Genomic DNA, 15,170 nt, shown 5'->3' with positions numbered 1-15,170 from the left:
TAAGAATTAAAAATTTATTTTTTCATAGTAACAAAGTAGCAATTAAGATTAAAAAGGAAAAATTAAAAAATCCTGAGATACATAGTAAATATATTAAAAATGTTTAATTTATAGAGTAGTTTGCATTGTTGAAACGCGTACATTGTCAGACTATGATTTTTTTTACAAATATCACTTATAAGTCTAGTTAATTACATTTTATCTTTTTATCACATATATACACATATTGTAATACTATAATAATAAATAGCACCTTTTTCGTTTTCTTATGTGCATATTGAAATATCCGTAAAGCATATTTTTTTTTTTCTTTACGAATATATTTGATCCTTTTATAAAAATATATCTATATTGCTACCATCTTATAAAAAAAAATATTATATTTAAATTACTTGAATATTTAATTAATAAATAGATATCATTGAAAATTGCCTTACTTATAAATAAGAAATAAAATATCTGTGATAATTGTAATTTTTATATAATTTAATAGATTTTTTGGAGTTTTAATCATGTTATCATCCTCCAATATGTTAAGATAAGTATAGAATACTATTGTTTCATTTTTTTTTTTTCTTAAATTAAATTAGAAACAGGTTTTTAATAATAATATGAATTAATTTTGATTAATAATAAAACTTAGCCATGTAACTTTTTATCTTTGTTTGATGGAAGACGACAAATTATTAATTTACGTTTATTAAAATATTATTTATATAAATAATTCAAGGCAAAATCTGACCTTTTTTCACTTGTAACACCTTTGGTTTATTGTTATCTATATTTCTAGTTCTTAAATTATTGTTCCTACCGGAAAAGTAATCTTCTATTTCTTGAAGTGTTTTATCTTTAGTTTCGGGAAGACATAAATAAAAATATATCGTTCCGAATAAAGATATACAACCATAAAAAATAAAAGTACCATGCGTAGTAAGTATACTAGTTAAATATGGATATGTTTTAACTACTGTAAAGATAAAAGAATGGGCTGCCATTGTGGTTAAACCACCAATAATACCACGTACTTGTACTGGATATACCTCGCCTATCATTATCCAAGGAATAACAAGGAAACCAAGAGTGCAAGCAATAGTGTATGAAAATATACATAAAACAGGTATCCAAGTAGCAACAAATGGAAGATTATTTGCAGTCCAATAGCTTTTTAACCACATATATCCACCTAATCCTACCATAGAAAGTCCACAGCCGATGGATGAAACCATTGTGAGGGGTCTTCGCCCACTCTTTCTACATAGAATACAAGCAGCAATAGTTGATATTAATCTTATAATCCCGAGAATTACTGCAGCTAAGTACTTGTTTATTGTTGCTCCTGAATCATTGAAAATTTCAACGGCATAAAAAGTTATTACATTTGTACCTGACCATTGATATATTAAAAAGTATAAAAACAATAGAGTAAAAGGTTTGATGGCATTCGGTTTTAAAAGAGCTCTAATTATTTCTCGAAATCCTTTCGGGCGCTTAACATCGCGCTCATTCGAAAAATTAATAAGTGTTTCCATTTCTTGATTAATATTATACGTACTACCACGAACTTGTTGTAACGCTTCTCGTGCTTTTTCAGGTCTACTACGAGATATAAGATACGAAGGTGTTTCGGGGAAGAAAAACATTAACAAAAGAGCGGCAAGAGGTAAAATTCCACTAATAGCTGCACAGACGTTCCACGTAAGTACGCTTCCCAAAAAATACTCGATCAGAACACCAGTGCTGACTCCGATACTTGCAAAAGCGGTCAACATTCCCCGTAGATGAGGTTGAGTCACTTCTCCTGTATAAACACGCGCTGGAGCACCCACCATGCCTGATCCAAGTCCTACAAAGAATCTTCCAGCATATATCATACGAACATCGGTCGCACATGCAATTAATATCCATCCAAGTAATGCTGGAATTTCCGTGATAATAAGAGATCGTTTTCTTCCAAGTACGTCCATCATATATCCAGATATTAAACATCCAATAGGAGTTCCAATAGAAGACATACTAGCTACAAGGAAAGTATAATTTATCTTATCATCGTAATCGTGATAGACTCTTATAATACGTTTTAAATAGTATTAATTTACCAATCCATGATTCCTCGGATGATCCTTTGCCAATAGGAATGTTGCTATTTGGTTCTTGTAGTTGTGGGACAGCAATGGCAGAAAAACCAAAAGCCATACCAGTGTTCAGAGTTCCAAGTTGTGCCACTACCGCTGCCAGAACCTGTCTGACAGCACTTCCATGAACAGAATGACCATTTTCTGGATTAGTGTTTGCACTATGTCCTGCCAGTACAGGTTTTCCATCTTCTAAATTTAAATCTTTCCTGCAGCAAAATAATTAATCTTTCGTCAATATTCAAATTATTAAAGATTTACATGTAATGAGAGATCATGCAAAATTTGCGTGGTAATATAAACTAAAAAATTTTAATTTATTTATATTGCAAAAATCAAACATGTGGTGATACATACGCACACGCACATTATTCTATATGATATAAACAACTGAAGATACAAAGCAATGTTTTGTATCCTCTCTGATTATTTATCTACGGACTATGAGATAATTATTTTTATCCGATACAGATAAGGGATGAGAGAGACGACATGTAAATATTTACTTGAAAATCATTATTTTTTTCTTTTTTTTTTTTTTAAATAAAATCCGTAGATAGAAATAATACTTGTTTTAACGTTTATTTTTTTTGCATTAATGAATCCTTATTATCACATGCGAGATACATGTGTAATAGTAATGCTCGAGATAACTTGAAAATTTGGCACTGATTTTACATGATACGAAAATAAAGTTTGACCTAAAATCCCATTTTTCAAATAGAAATCGATTTATTAATTATTTGTACAAACATTTTGTAATTTAACAAATAATTATCAACAGGATGATCTGATACACTACTTTCGAGATTAACAATGGTTGTTATTTAAAAATGAAAGTAATATGTTCAAAAGAAAACAAACGTGATATAAAATGATTTTAAATAACGAATATTTGATAATGAAATATGATCGTTTAATGATTCAAAAGCGATATTAAAATTTCTTGCGGTCCGTGAACTGAAAGACGTAGGCCGATGTAATTATGACCATTAAATCGAAAGAATGACAGAATTAACAAAGAGAAGTTCGTAACTCGTGTAATGCTACAAGCGGCACGCGCTGATACGGTTAAAAAGGAATGAATCTTCTTTGTTTATACATTTCTAGAATATTGAAAAAGATGATGATTGTAGAAAACATGTTTAAAGTAGATTACGGACAAACATGAACGTGACGTTCGATAAGCGAGTTAATTTAAAAAAAAAAAAAAAACGAAGAATGTTTAGAAAAATAAAACATCTTAGTATCTTTGTCGAGTATACATCGAGTATATATACATATATATTTTAAAACTATAAAGATTCTGCAAATTTTTCCTTTTGTTATCGATCGAAATTGCATTTTTTATCTGACTGCAGCTGTTAAATATATCTTTCATATTAATGAAACCATTGATAAGAATATTTACTTATCGCAGTCTTATGGATTCTGCTAAAAATTTATACAAAATATTAAAATAAATTATTTTTACACGTTAGATTAATCATATATTTATCCAATTTTGCAAATAAATTAATGTTTTCGAAAAAAAAGAAATATTTGTAACAATAACACTGAAGTCGTTATAGAGATAAAATATAACTCGAACACATTATCTAGAACTATTGGATATATATATATATATTGATTTTTAATTTAACGGCGTAAAAAAATGAGAATTATTTTACTGCGTATTAAATTTTGCATGTAAATTGTTTTTTTGTCCCAGAATTTTTTAAAGCAATACCAGTTTATTGAAACGATATGTATATTTATTGAAAACAGGCATCATTTATCAAATATAGTAAACTAGGCACCAGTAAATGTAGAATAGTGAAAATGATAAACACGTGGAAATGATAAATATCGCTAATGAGATTGCTTTCACATGCAGATTTGTTATTAATAAAACACAGTTGGACAGAATGTTTGCTATCTACACGGGCATAATCTGCGTGTTTATTTTTGCAAAGACCGACTATGAAACAGTGTAATAAATATAATGTGTGTAGAAATGTACCAAGAATACTTTTTTTACGATTCAACATCCTTAACCTGTATTGTTGAGATTTGCAACGAATCAGAAATAACCGCGCGTAAGAAAAGAACGATAAAAGTTGCAGAAAGAAAAAAAGAGTTTAAATACAACGTCGAATTTTTAATTTTTATTTATCACCGATTTATATGTATTTAAAAAAAAAAAATAATAACAATAATAATGAATAAAATACAAATGTTTACATATCTTGTTTACATAAAATTTTTAAAGATAAACATCAACATTTAAAACGTTTCTCTCGCCGTTCACTTAGCCGAAGATTCGCGAATTTTGGCACACTCGGATGAAATTATTTCTGTCCATGCTTTACACGAAAGGGTTCAAGTGTACAATGTGTACAACCGTTCGAACACACATCGAACAATTGTCCCTGATCGATGAGTAATAATAGTTCAGTTGCATCATGTGTTTTCATCCATGGAAAACAGTAAGGGAGTAACGCACCAAAAACAATGGAAATTGTATTCGTGTTAGAATATTTAATTAAGATTGTGGTTAGGAGTAATTGTGAGTAATGAAATACTATTTATAAATGAAGATAATTCGAAAAAAATATGATTGCATTTTTAATAATACAATGTTACACAATGTTGAAGTTTTCAATAATTACACAGGATTATTAATATCTATTGAACACTTGTTGCAATTAATCAATTGTCTCTGGATTTGCATTTCATTTATATTTATCAGAGATACAAACAAGATGTATATTTATTGTTACGCCAATTATAAGACATTCTACGTTAAAATTGTTTAAGCGCTCGATCCTTAAAAATTATGAGAGAAAATGAATGTATAGATAAATATATATTTTATTTTTTTCTATTGAGATTCAAATCTTGAATATACGTTAAAAGTGATCGTACGATAAGATTATCGATCAAGCTGTTGAATTGGTGTCGTTAAATATTTTCTGGATTGAACGGTCATAGGGTACAAAACAAATTTTGCAAAGAGTACTCGAAAATTACCAAGACAATTTACTGTAATCTTATCTTAGATGTATAATACATAAATTAAGATTTATGACCGGTGACACGAAACGGACGATTACAATGGATTAAAAATTGACCTGGTAATAAAAGAACAAAAGTATTGTTAAAAAAAAAAATATCTTAATTATAATAATAAAAGGAATATTGTTGAAAGACTATTTCTTCGATGCGAAACGTGTATCGAATTTTAATCGTCATCTGGTTATTCATTAATGACATTACTTGACAGCGCATATTAATAAGTTAATCATGTTAAACAATGGTAAATAGGCTCAATTGTTATCTGTTCGTAGCGTGTTCGTAGCACGAAAATTCTGCTGTTTGAATTCAATCAGAAAATTATCGAATATGATTCATAGAGATGGTTAATTAATCTATCGAAAATGAATGTTGTACACGAGATTATTCGATGTATTCGAGAGTTTAATTCACGATGGATTATGCTATTAAAGGATACAATCCTTTGATGAATTTTAATTAAAAAAATGAAGTTCAATTTCAAAAGTAAAATTATTATATTAATTTCAGAATTTGTAATAAAAACTACAGTTGATGAGTTATGATTAGAAATAATTTTATTAATTACAGTAATTATATCAATTATGTAAAAAAAAAAAAAAAAGAAAAAAGTAAGAATCGTATAAATGTTTACTCGATGAAACGACTAACTTTCAACCGAATTTATAATTGATTTCTTCGATAAAAATCAATGGAAAAAAATTATTATAATTATTATAGAATATAATAGATACAAAGAAACAATTACTTATTATTATTTCTTATCAAAATAAAGTGTTCATCTTTTGTATGATACTTCATGATCATAATATCAGCAGAAAAGGAAGTATAATAAGAAATAGAAAACAAATATGGCACTGTACACTGTATGTATGATATAAATATATATAATAATATAAATATACTTACTTTGCCATAGTGTTCGTTTTATAAATCTTTTGCTGCCGTTTTTCCAAAACGAAACAGTATTAAATTAAAATAAAATATTTATAATGTTATATCACAGTTTCTATTTTAATCACAATTATAAATTTGTTATAAGAAAAAATTTGCACATCATCGCCTTTTTCCTTTTTCTTTTCTTCCTTCCTCTTTTTGTTTTCTTGTCGTCTTTGTTTTTCTTTTTGATCCCCGTCTTTCTTTCTTTCTTTCTTTCTCAAGATCACTTGTATTCGTTACCCCTTAACGAAGTCTCACAAGATCACGTAGTGTTTTTGGGAACAGCTTTCGTTCTCTCAAGAAACTCTTGAAATTCCAATTATATACCCTATTTTGTAGAATTCCATTTGTATTTTTTTCCATGGACAATACATGTACACTGAACGATTTAATTTGTTTCTTTGTTTTCTTATTCTCTTTTTATCATGAATTTTTTTTTCACGAAAATTCTTTGAGAAAAATTAGGATTAGATGAAGAGAGATAGTCACAACGAAAAACAAATAAAAAAAAAAATAAAATTTTTGTGTACAAAGACCGAAGCAATGAAAAACAAGTTAATTCTATGTACCGTTTACTCTTTGGACGACGCGCGCGAAGCGAATGTACTCACGATAATCGCTGGTAAAGCTTTATATAAGCAAAAGTAATCGACGTTTCGATTGGTCGAGTCCCTTCTGACCTGCGCGGCAGAAAGACGCGCGAATTTTGTCCGCTCGCGCATGCGTACTTCAAACAGCTTCTGCGCGCTCACGAAAAAGCCTCGAAAAAGTGAAATTCAATCCAATTTATCTCGTAATGAAAAAAAGTCATTAAAAAAAAAGTAATTTTATATATCAATTGGATCAATTACAACCTATTAAATAAAACTAGAATTAAAGTTAACTGAATTAAATTTACTGGAGAAGAAAAAAATATCGGAAAAAATATTCTAAAATATCTAGAAATATGTGCATCGAGGAGAAAATATAATTTAAAAAAAGAAAAATATATTTCAGAAAAAATTGTTGAATAAAGAAATATTTGAAAGAATTCTATACTTTGACACTTTGATTATAATTACAAATTTTATTTGTTAATAACAATATGGAAATTAAACGTGAAATTTCAATTTGCTAAAAGCAACATGTTAATATTGACCGAATATAAAAAAGATTAACATATTACGTATATATGAAATAAAAAAAAAAAAAAAAAAAAAGGATATGTTAAATTTCGCATAGGAAAAGTTACAAGTATAAATTTCTTTTTAAATTAGGAGTTCATGTAAAGCACAATCACATTCGAATCGATAAGAACAATCACGAGGATTTGATCATTTGTTTATCTGAAAAAAATAGGAGCGTATCGCTAGATGGTTGTACAACTCGTGACTGAATCTGTCACGATTGTTATTCGTGAATTCCAATATTGATGTCTTTTTATATATAACTAAATGTGCGAAATGAGATAACGAATAAGCAAAAATTCTATTTTGTCACGTTTTTATATAAAATTGCTCTTATCGTGAGATAAAATTTTTTTTAATAGAAGGTCGAGAAATAATATTTAACTATCAAACTTTAAATTTTAAAACAGAATCGTTAAAAAAAATCGCAAGAATAAGAACAATTTTAATGATAAAAGACAGGATAACAAAATAAAAAATATTTTTTAATAAAATTTTAATGTATTTCAAATCTTTTTCCTATAATACATATCATTATATTTATTCTGATTATTATTTTTTTTTTCTTATTTATATACGATTTGTATACGATGACGATTCGTATACCGTATATATATACTATACTATAAAATAAATAATAAAATCAGACATAGAAAGATAACCTCAATGAATAATCCGTTTTATGCAAATATTCTAATCGCTAACTATGACGTTTTCATAAACAGACAAATAATGATATTATTAATATATTTCTAATTCTTTCTTTACAAATAATTATGCGTAATATAACGAATATTCTATACATTAACATTTTCAAAATTTAACATCTTCTTCTCGATATCTTTCAAATTCATTCCTTTCAAATCACAATTCCATTATTACAAATTAATTACGAAAATAATCAAAATGTTCGATAAAATCGATTGCATTGAAATTTGACAATTCAAATTTACGAAATGTATATTGTTACGTTACATAAAATCGCAATATAACGAAAAATGAATTTTTTTATTAATATATGTTCTCCAAATTCATTTTTAATTCAAATTAAACGAACCGATATCTAATTAAGATTATTAGAATTTCATCAAACTCGATTAATTCAACATATTCGAAATAAGTATAGCGTTGCATTCCAGCAAATGTTAATTACGAAGATACCCATCGATCATTACGAATTTTTCCACTGGCTATTTTCGAGAAAGATAGTACAACACATGTAATTAAACGAGCCCCTGAACTTTACAACGCGTTATCGATCAACTCACCTGGTAGGCGCGGAAAATGGCCGATTAGATCATGGCCGACTATACACAAGGTTGATCTCGTATATTATTATTTATCCACCGTCGAAATTTATCCTGTTTCTTTTCTTTTTTTTTTTTTTTTTTTTTTTCTTTTACCTTTCAAAATGTGTATCGAGAATGTTTTCTCGTAAGTAAAGTACTTACTCGATGGACGGCGCGCATTCGTTCGTAAATGTCTGGTAATTCCTGTTCCTGGACATGTTGGCGAAGGACTGAACACGTTTGCCGGTTGTTGCGGTCGATTAAATTATTCTCAGTGGTTTATCGGGCCTGCTGTCACGAGTTTACTCATATCAAACTCAAGTCATGTGCTTCTTACGTCTTTTGTGTCTTGTTTTATTTAATTTCGCTTATTTTCACATTTGCTGGGAGTACCATCGTTTCAAAACTTTACAAAACATTGAGAGGAAGATAGATAAATCTATTCATCGTTTATCGCAAATCTCTCAAAGGAGTCGGCTCACACGATCCGGATCTCGATAGATAATATATTTCACTGGGATACGATGCGAAAATTTTCTAATCTTCGAAAATTTACACACGATCGATCTTCTTGACATTCCACAATAATGCACGTTTCCTTTGTCACGAAATCTTTGCAATAAATGGATTATCGATGCATCCTTATCAACGATATTGATAATATTTAACAGATTACAGATATGGATTACGTATTTTTCAATCAAATTTATATCATCGAAATTTCTATTACAAAGTTAGAAGGATATTATAAATTTTCCATTGCATTAACTTCTTCTGATTTTTTTTTACGACGAGTTTACTTTTTATATTAATATAATACTAACGGCTCATTGTCACTTTGTTGCAGGTAAACAACTTCGGATCGGAAGATTTGCCAATTAATCAGGAGAAATCAGTCAGTTTATCCAAATGGGGAACATCATTTTCCACGAAAACGCTTCGTAATTATGGAGAATGAAGTATAAATGCAAGAGAAGATTGTAGAAAGTAATCGAATCGTTGAATTCAGTGACTCCTTTTTACTATTTATCCGGTGAAATTTGCTCGATGTTCCACATATTTTTCACCGATCGCATGCTTATCGCAAATGGCGTACATAATACAAACAAAATTTTCGAACGAATCGAAATTTCTTACGACTCGGATGAAAAAAAGGTAATGCATTAATAATTCAAATTCATTAGCACAATGTTTTGCATTCTGCAACCAAGCAGAAACGTCTATGCTTTTCCACATCGTTTGCATAATTGTAAAAAAGAAGTATAGAAATAAATGAAGAGGAAAATATATCAAGCATCATCGATGCGTGACCTCTTTGTTTAATCAAACAGGTCTTCCCTCCTTGGCTTAAAAGGTATTGTACACTGTTGAATGAGTTGTATCTATTCGTAACAGAAAGATTAATCGAATCGAATGTTGAGTAATTGACAAAGCATATGTTGAATTTTTGACGAATAATTTTTAAATAACAAATATTAGGATGTTCAATATTAATCTGATAATCATCATGATTGATCAATCGAGATACTCTACTCTAAGAGCTTATTTGCGTTCTCGAATCGTTTTGAGATTATTATACAACTTTTCAAGGCGAAATTTTCTTCCAGTCTTCATCTTATCTATATCCCTTTCACTTCACAGGCATAAAATATATCTTATTGACAAATTAAACATGGAAATTTTTAGCATTTTAGGGAAGGATAATTGATGCAGCGATTAAAATATTGGATATATATTTAATCAACATTTCTTTAATAAAAAAAATCCTCGTTTTCATAACAAAATAACAAAATCAATCGCAATCGAAATAAATCGGATAAATCGGCGAGGAAAAATAAAGGAGGCTCGCGTTTAGGTGGATTAATGGGGACATTAGTCGAATAGATTAATCGACAAAACGGAAAAATACTCGAACAATAATAAAGTACAGTGGCGATTGATCGATTGGCATTCGATTTACATCAAGGTTATAAATAATAGACCGAATCGAAATTACTCTACACGATCGATCGATCTCCATTTTCACGATGTTCTTTTGAACTTTGAATCTATCGATTGCGAACTATAATAAAACGTGTGAACTTACGATCAATATTGTTTATATTCGCATAAGTTGTATCTAATGAATTTATTTTCAATCATAATCATGATCGAGCCAAACAAGAGGAATTGAAATTTTAAAAAAATTCTATGAATTTTCCAAAGTACAAACCCCTTAAAAAAAAAAGAAAATCAAATGTTCAAATCGAAATAAAATTAAACACGTACATGCGCTAACGCGTATCTATCGATAAGAGGAATAAAAATATTATAAAAGAAAGTTGTTGTGCTGTGAAATGCGTGCGTGTTACGACGCATGATGCAGATTGTTCGATTGTTCCGAGGAAATGGGTCAATTAAGTATACGATCCGATAAGTGAAAAAAAAAGAAGGTGAAAATCTTCGAATCAAATGTTTAGATCGAAATAAAATTAAATAAAAACGTACACACGTACGTACGTATGCGCTATCTATAAGATAAGAGGGATAAAAATATTGTAAAAGAAAGTTGTTGTGCTGTGTGAAACAGAATGTGTGTACGTGTTACGACGCGTTGCAGATTGTTCAAATGTTTCCGAGGAAATAGGTCAATTGTATCTGATACACTTATCGCGATCTAGAAATCATCGAGTTCACGTATGGCACGCGTGTTGAACGCGGGATCAATTACACAAATTCGATCGGTGTTTAATCGAATGATCGGATCAAAGGATGATCGTCTTTTCTCACTCGTGCGACATTTTAAATAAAAATTATAATACCGGTGATTTAAACGAGATATACAAGGATTTCTAAATCACTTGGCGCTGTTTAGATCTTTCCTGGAAATTGAGGAAACATTATATAAAATTGTACAGAGATTAAAATTTATAATCGATAAGGAGATAAGCAGCGTATACTCGAGACGAGAATCCATTCACGAACGATGTCTGTATTTTAAGATAACACGATGTAGACGTCCCTTTCGATTCAATTTAGAATTTGATCGAATAGATACGATACGATCGTTACGAAAAATTATATTTTCGATTCTTCTTTTCTGTTCTCTGTAGATTCTTCTTGTAGATTCTTACAGATTGTATAATTGTCTAATGCATGTTCTTCGTTTCTAATAAAAATAATTGGCTACTTGTTATAAGTGTAACAATGGGTGGACAGTTTCTGGACAGTGTCTGAGAGCACGAGTCACGAGATTCGATAAGACTTGACAAAATACTCTCGTGACCTGATGAATGAATCATCAACGGTTTCTGAAAATGATACGATCGATAGGAACAGAAATTCTATTGTTGTTTCCTCGTGACGCAACTTTTTTTTTTTTAGATTCAAATTTAAACATTAACTCGATAGATTCGAGAAATAAATTAATTTTTACTTTTCTGAAACACGATTACAAGATCCGAAAGAGGAAAGTATAATTCGAAATGAAATGAGATCGTGTCGATATTAATTAGATAATTGGCTCTACGTTGAAAAAAGATAAAGTTCAGAAAATTGATCCAGGTTCGATCAGAAAAGTGAAAGATAGTAAAGAAGAAGAAAAAAAGAAGAGATATTGAGAAATTGCGTGAGAAAAGAAAAGAATGAACTGATACACGATACAATTAGAAATTGAAGAATAAATACTGAAATAGGTATCTTTGATATTATATACATACATACAATATCTGCGGTTAATTGTTAATCTTGCCTACACGATTCTTGAAGACCTGTATTATAATGCAAAAATCCAAAAAACGTTGTTGTTGTTATCGAAATGATTGCTCGTATAGAAAATAATTACAACGACAGCAAGGGATTTATTATAAAGAAATAGGGAAACAAAATCTGACAGAGGGTTTAAAAATACGAGGCGAGCGATAAGAGGAATTGAAGAACGCGTAAAAAAAGTGTAGTGGTTTAATTGATCGAGCGTTCTGTACCTTCTAAACGAACTCTATCCTCAATTACAACTTGTACAATTTATCTAACGCGCACAGTTGTCGCGGAGAAGAAAATAGAGTTTTTTACGCCGAGCCAGTGTTAATTACAAAGTTCAAGTCTGCAATAATTCTGGATGTCGATAACAATGTCGATGTACAGATGGATGAAAATTTTTCGTCTCGAAGAAGGAAGAAGAGGGGCGACAAATTTGAGAATAGAAATCGTTTGATTTCCGCCGAGTGCCGAGTTTTCATGACGAACCGGCGTGATGGTGATAAGTGGCAAAAAGAGAAGCCCGATATAAATATGTTTATCAGCCGTTGCAGAGGATATCGATATCGCGAGCCAGGGTACCAGGCGAATTATCTTGCTTTCTTCGCTACTCTCGGACGTTTTATTCAGGCACATGATTGATAACGATAGAATGACTAATAACGCAAGATGTGTTATGTGTGTAATCAAAAAAACAAGAGGAGAAGAGTGCGGATATTGATATAAAATTTAACGAATAAATTTGAAGAAAAAAAAAAAAGGAATTTACTTTGAAATTTTATCTCAATGAAATTCGATATTTGAAGAAACTGTACGTTAAATCTTTGATAAATTGAGAAACGCATTTTTGGAGCGATAAAAATTTGTGCAAGGATTTCTCGCAAGAGTATGGTGACGATACGATTAATTGTGATAAATATTCTTTTTATAGAAAGGCACGTGAAAGCGATTCTCACTGGCATGCAACAGAAAATCGCTATATTTAAATATGAACGTCAATTTTCTAGGAACAGAAAACATTGTTGTCAGAATGTAATTAAAATGTAAATTAAAATGTCCATCATATTACTGTCTTGAATTGTAAAGTTGTTGCCTATTATATATCATTATAAATGTTGTTAAAGAAGAAGAAGGATTCGAGAATAAAAGTATTTCGAACTGCGCTGCGATTGAAAATCAAATATTATTTTATAATATTGAAAGGGAAACGGAAAGAAAACGGGATAAATTTCAGCAATAAGCAATAATAAAAAGCAAATATTCTTAATTAAAACGATGTTCAAATTAAAACAAATATTTTAAATGGCAAATCTATTTTAAATCTATTTTAAATTTAAATGAGATAGAATTATTGATGTTCAGTGAAAGAGAATAAAAAAAAAGTATGATCAAGAAAGAGAGGAAAATGTTAAAAGAGAATCGAAAAAGAAGAATGATAAAAGAGAAGAGAAATTGATAAAGCAGAGAAGGAAAAGATATTGATAAAAGAAAGGAGGAAGAGGAATTGATAAAGGAAAGGAAAAAGAGAAATTGATAAAAGCAGGAAGATTGTAGCATTGAATTCGTGCAGTGCACGAACAAGTCTAAGAAACATGTTAAAACATGTTAAATCCAATTTATTTAAATTGAATAGAAAAAAACAAATATAAAATTTTTCTAATAAACGAACAATAAATAATAAGAAAAGAAAAATAGGAAAAGAAATTGATAAAAGAACTAATTTTTTATTGGAGTTGAAAAAAGTTTTGAACCAACAAGATTTAATGAAAAAGATTTATTTCAGTTAAGTTTTATACGATTAAAAATTTTAAAAGTTATTCTCGAGGATATTTATTAAAAATAAAAATAGTTATTTTTAAAATAATATTTACTCGCAAAATATTCTCTCACGAGAATTCTTAATCAATAATTTCAAAGTCTTTTTGATAGAGGGAAAGAGGAAAAGAAGAATAAGGAAAATAAAAGAGAATATGAACATGAGTAAGCTATAATTTGCATATTTGATATAAAAAGCATTGATTATTTAGCAACAGGTGAATTAATTTAATGTATGCCTCGATGAAACATGTAATTGTTTCATTAACATAATAAGATAAAGAGTATGTTCGATTTATCACCTGTGCTACTCCTCGAATTAGCAATATTTGCCAATCTTTGGATCGAATATTATCGATATCGATAATTCATTGTTTTGAAATTGTTTAAGCCGATTTGTTTCATCTGTTCTGAACAAATATGCTTAAATGCCGTAAATTAAGCAATGTTATCGATCTCGTGTTTCTCTCTTTCGTTTCATTAACTCTTCATGCAAATCTATGCAAATCTGGATATTCCTGATCCCTTGATTAAATGTATCGAGGAGTATTATATTTCCAATGCTAGTTTTAATAGCGTTCATAATGGCGATCAGTCTTGAGAACTTTTCCAATGAACAGGAGGTAATGAATCATGTGGAAAGCTATTGTCACATGAGCTGTTTCCATAGAGAAACGCATGCGTCACGAGCGTAGATTAAATGTCACATGATGTGTGAGAATTCTGTTTTACATTCTTTCTTTGAATAATATAGCGATACAAATAACCCTCTTCTTTTCGTGTTGTGTGTGTAAAAATTTATTTGCGCGAAGTAAACTGTACTACAAAGCGGTACAGTTAAACACTTATTGTTAGATTTTCCAATCTCGACTGTGAAGTATATTTAACTTTGATAAATTACAATTCTAATATTAATTTTTATTTTGTATCGGAATTTATCCTTGGGAATTAAACTGATATTTATGATAATAAAATATCATGACCTAATTACGGTATAAATTTTTTTAGAATATAAAAAATATGATAAAAATATATTTAAA

At 29.4% G+C, this 15,170-nt stretch overlaps 1 protein-coding gene and 1 long non-coding RNA gene across 3 annotated transcripts; one reads left to right on the top strand and one right to left on the bottom strand.

Moving 5' to 3' along the window:
* Window positions 1-78: 78 nt before the first annotated feature.
* On the bottom strand, window positions 79-9,166 carry LOC552592 (facilitated trehalose transporter Tret1). Of its 2 annotated transcripts, none has more exons than XM_006564914.3 (3): window positions 8,743-9,166; window positions 2,097-2,341; window positions 79-2,017 (listed from the first exon to the last, which is right to left on the bottom strand). In XM_006564914.3, the coding sequence occupies exons 1-3, from the start codon at window positions 8,796-8,798 to the stop codon at window positions 726-728; spliced, it is 1,593 nt and encodes a 530-aa protein (XP_006564977.1). In that variant the 5' UTR covers window positions 8,799-9,166; the 3' UTR covers window positions 79-725. The 2 variants fall into 2 exon arrangements, with proteins under 2 accessions (XP_006564977.1, XP_624970.2); XM_624967.6 differs by lacking the exon at window positions 8,743-9,166 and adding an exon at window positions 6,096-6,738.
* On the top strand, window positions 7,904-13,687 carry LOC113219231. Its single transcript, XR_003306054.1, has 2 exons — window positions 7,904-8,609; window positions 9,428-13,687. It is a non-coding gene; the product is annotated as an uncharacterized LOC113219231 (long non-coding RNA).
* The last annotated feature ends 1,483 nt before the right edge of the window (window positions 13,688-15,170 follow it).

Source organism: Apis mellifera, linkage group LG14 (genome assembly GCF_003254395.2).
Source record: "Apis mellifera strain DH4 linkage group LG14, Amel_HAv3.1, whole genome shotgun sequence".
Classification (NCBI taxonomy): Eukaryota; Metazoa; Arthropoda; class Insecta; order Hymenoptera; family Apidae; genus Apis; species Apis mellifera.
The sequence above is the reverse complement of the archived record's forward strand: the minus strand, read 5'-3'. Positions and strand labels throughout refer to the sequence as shown.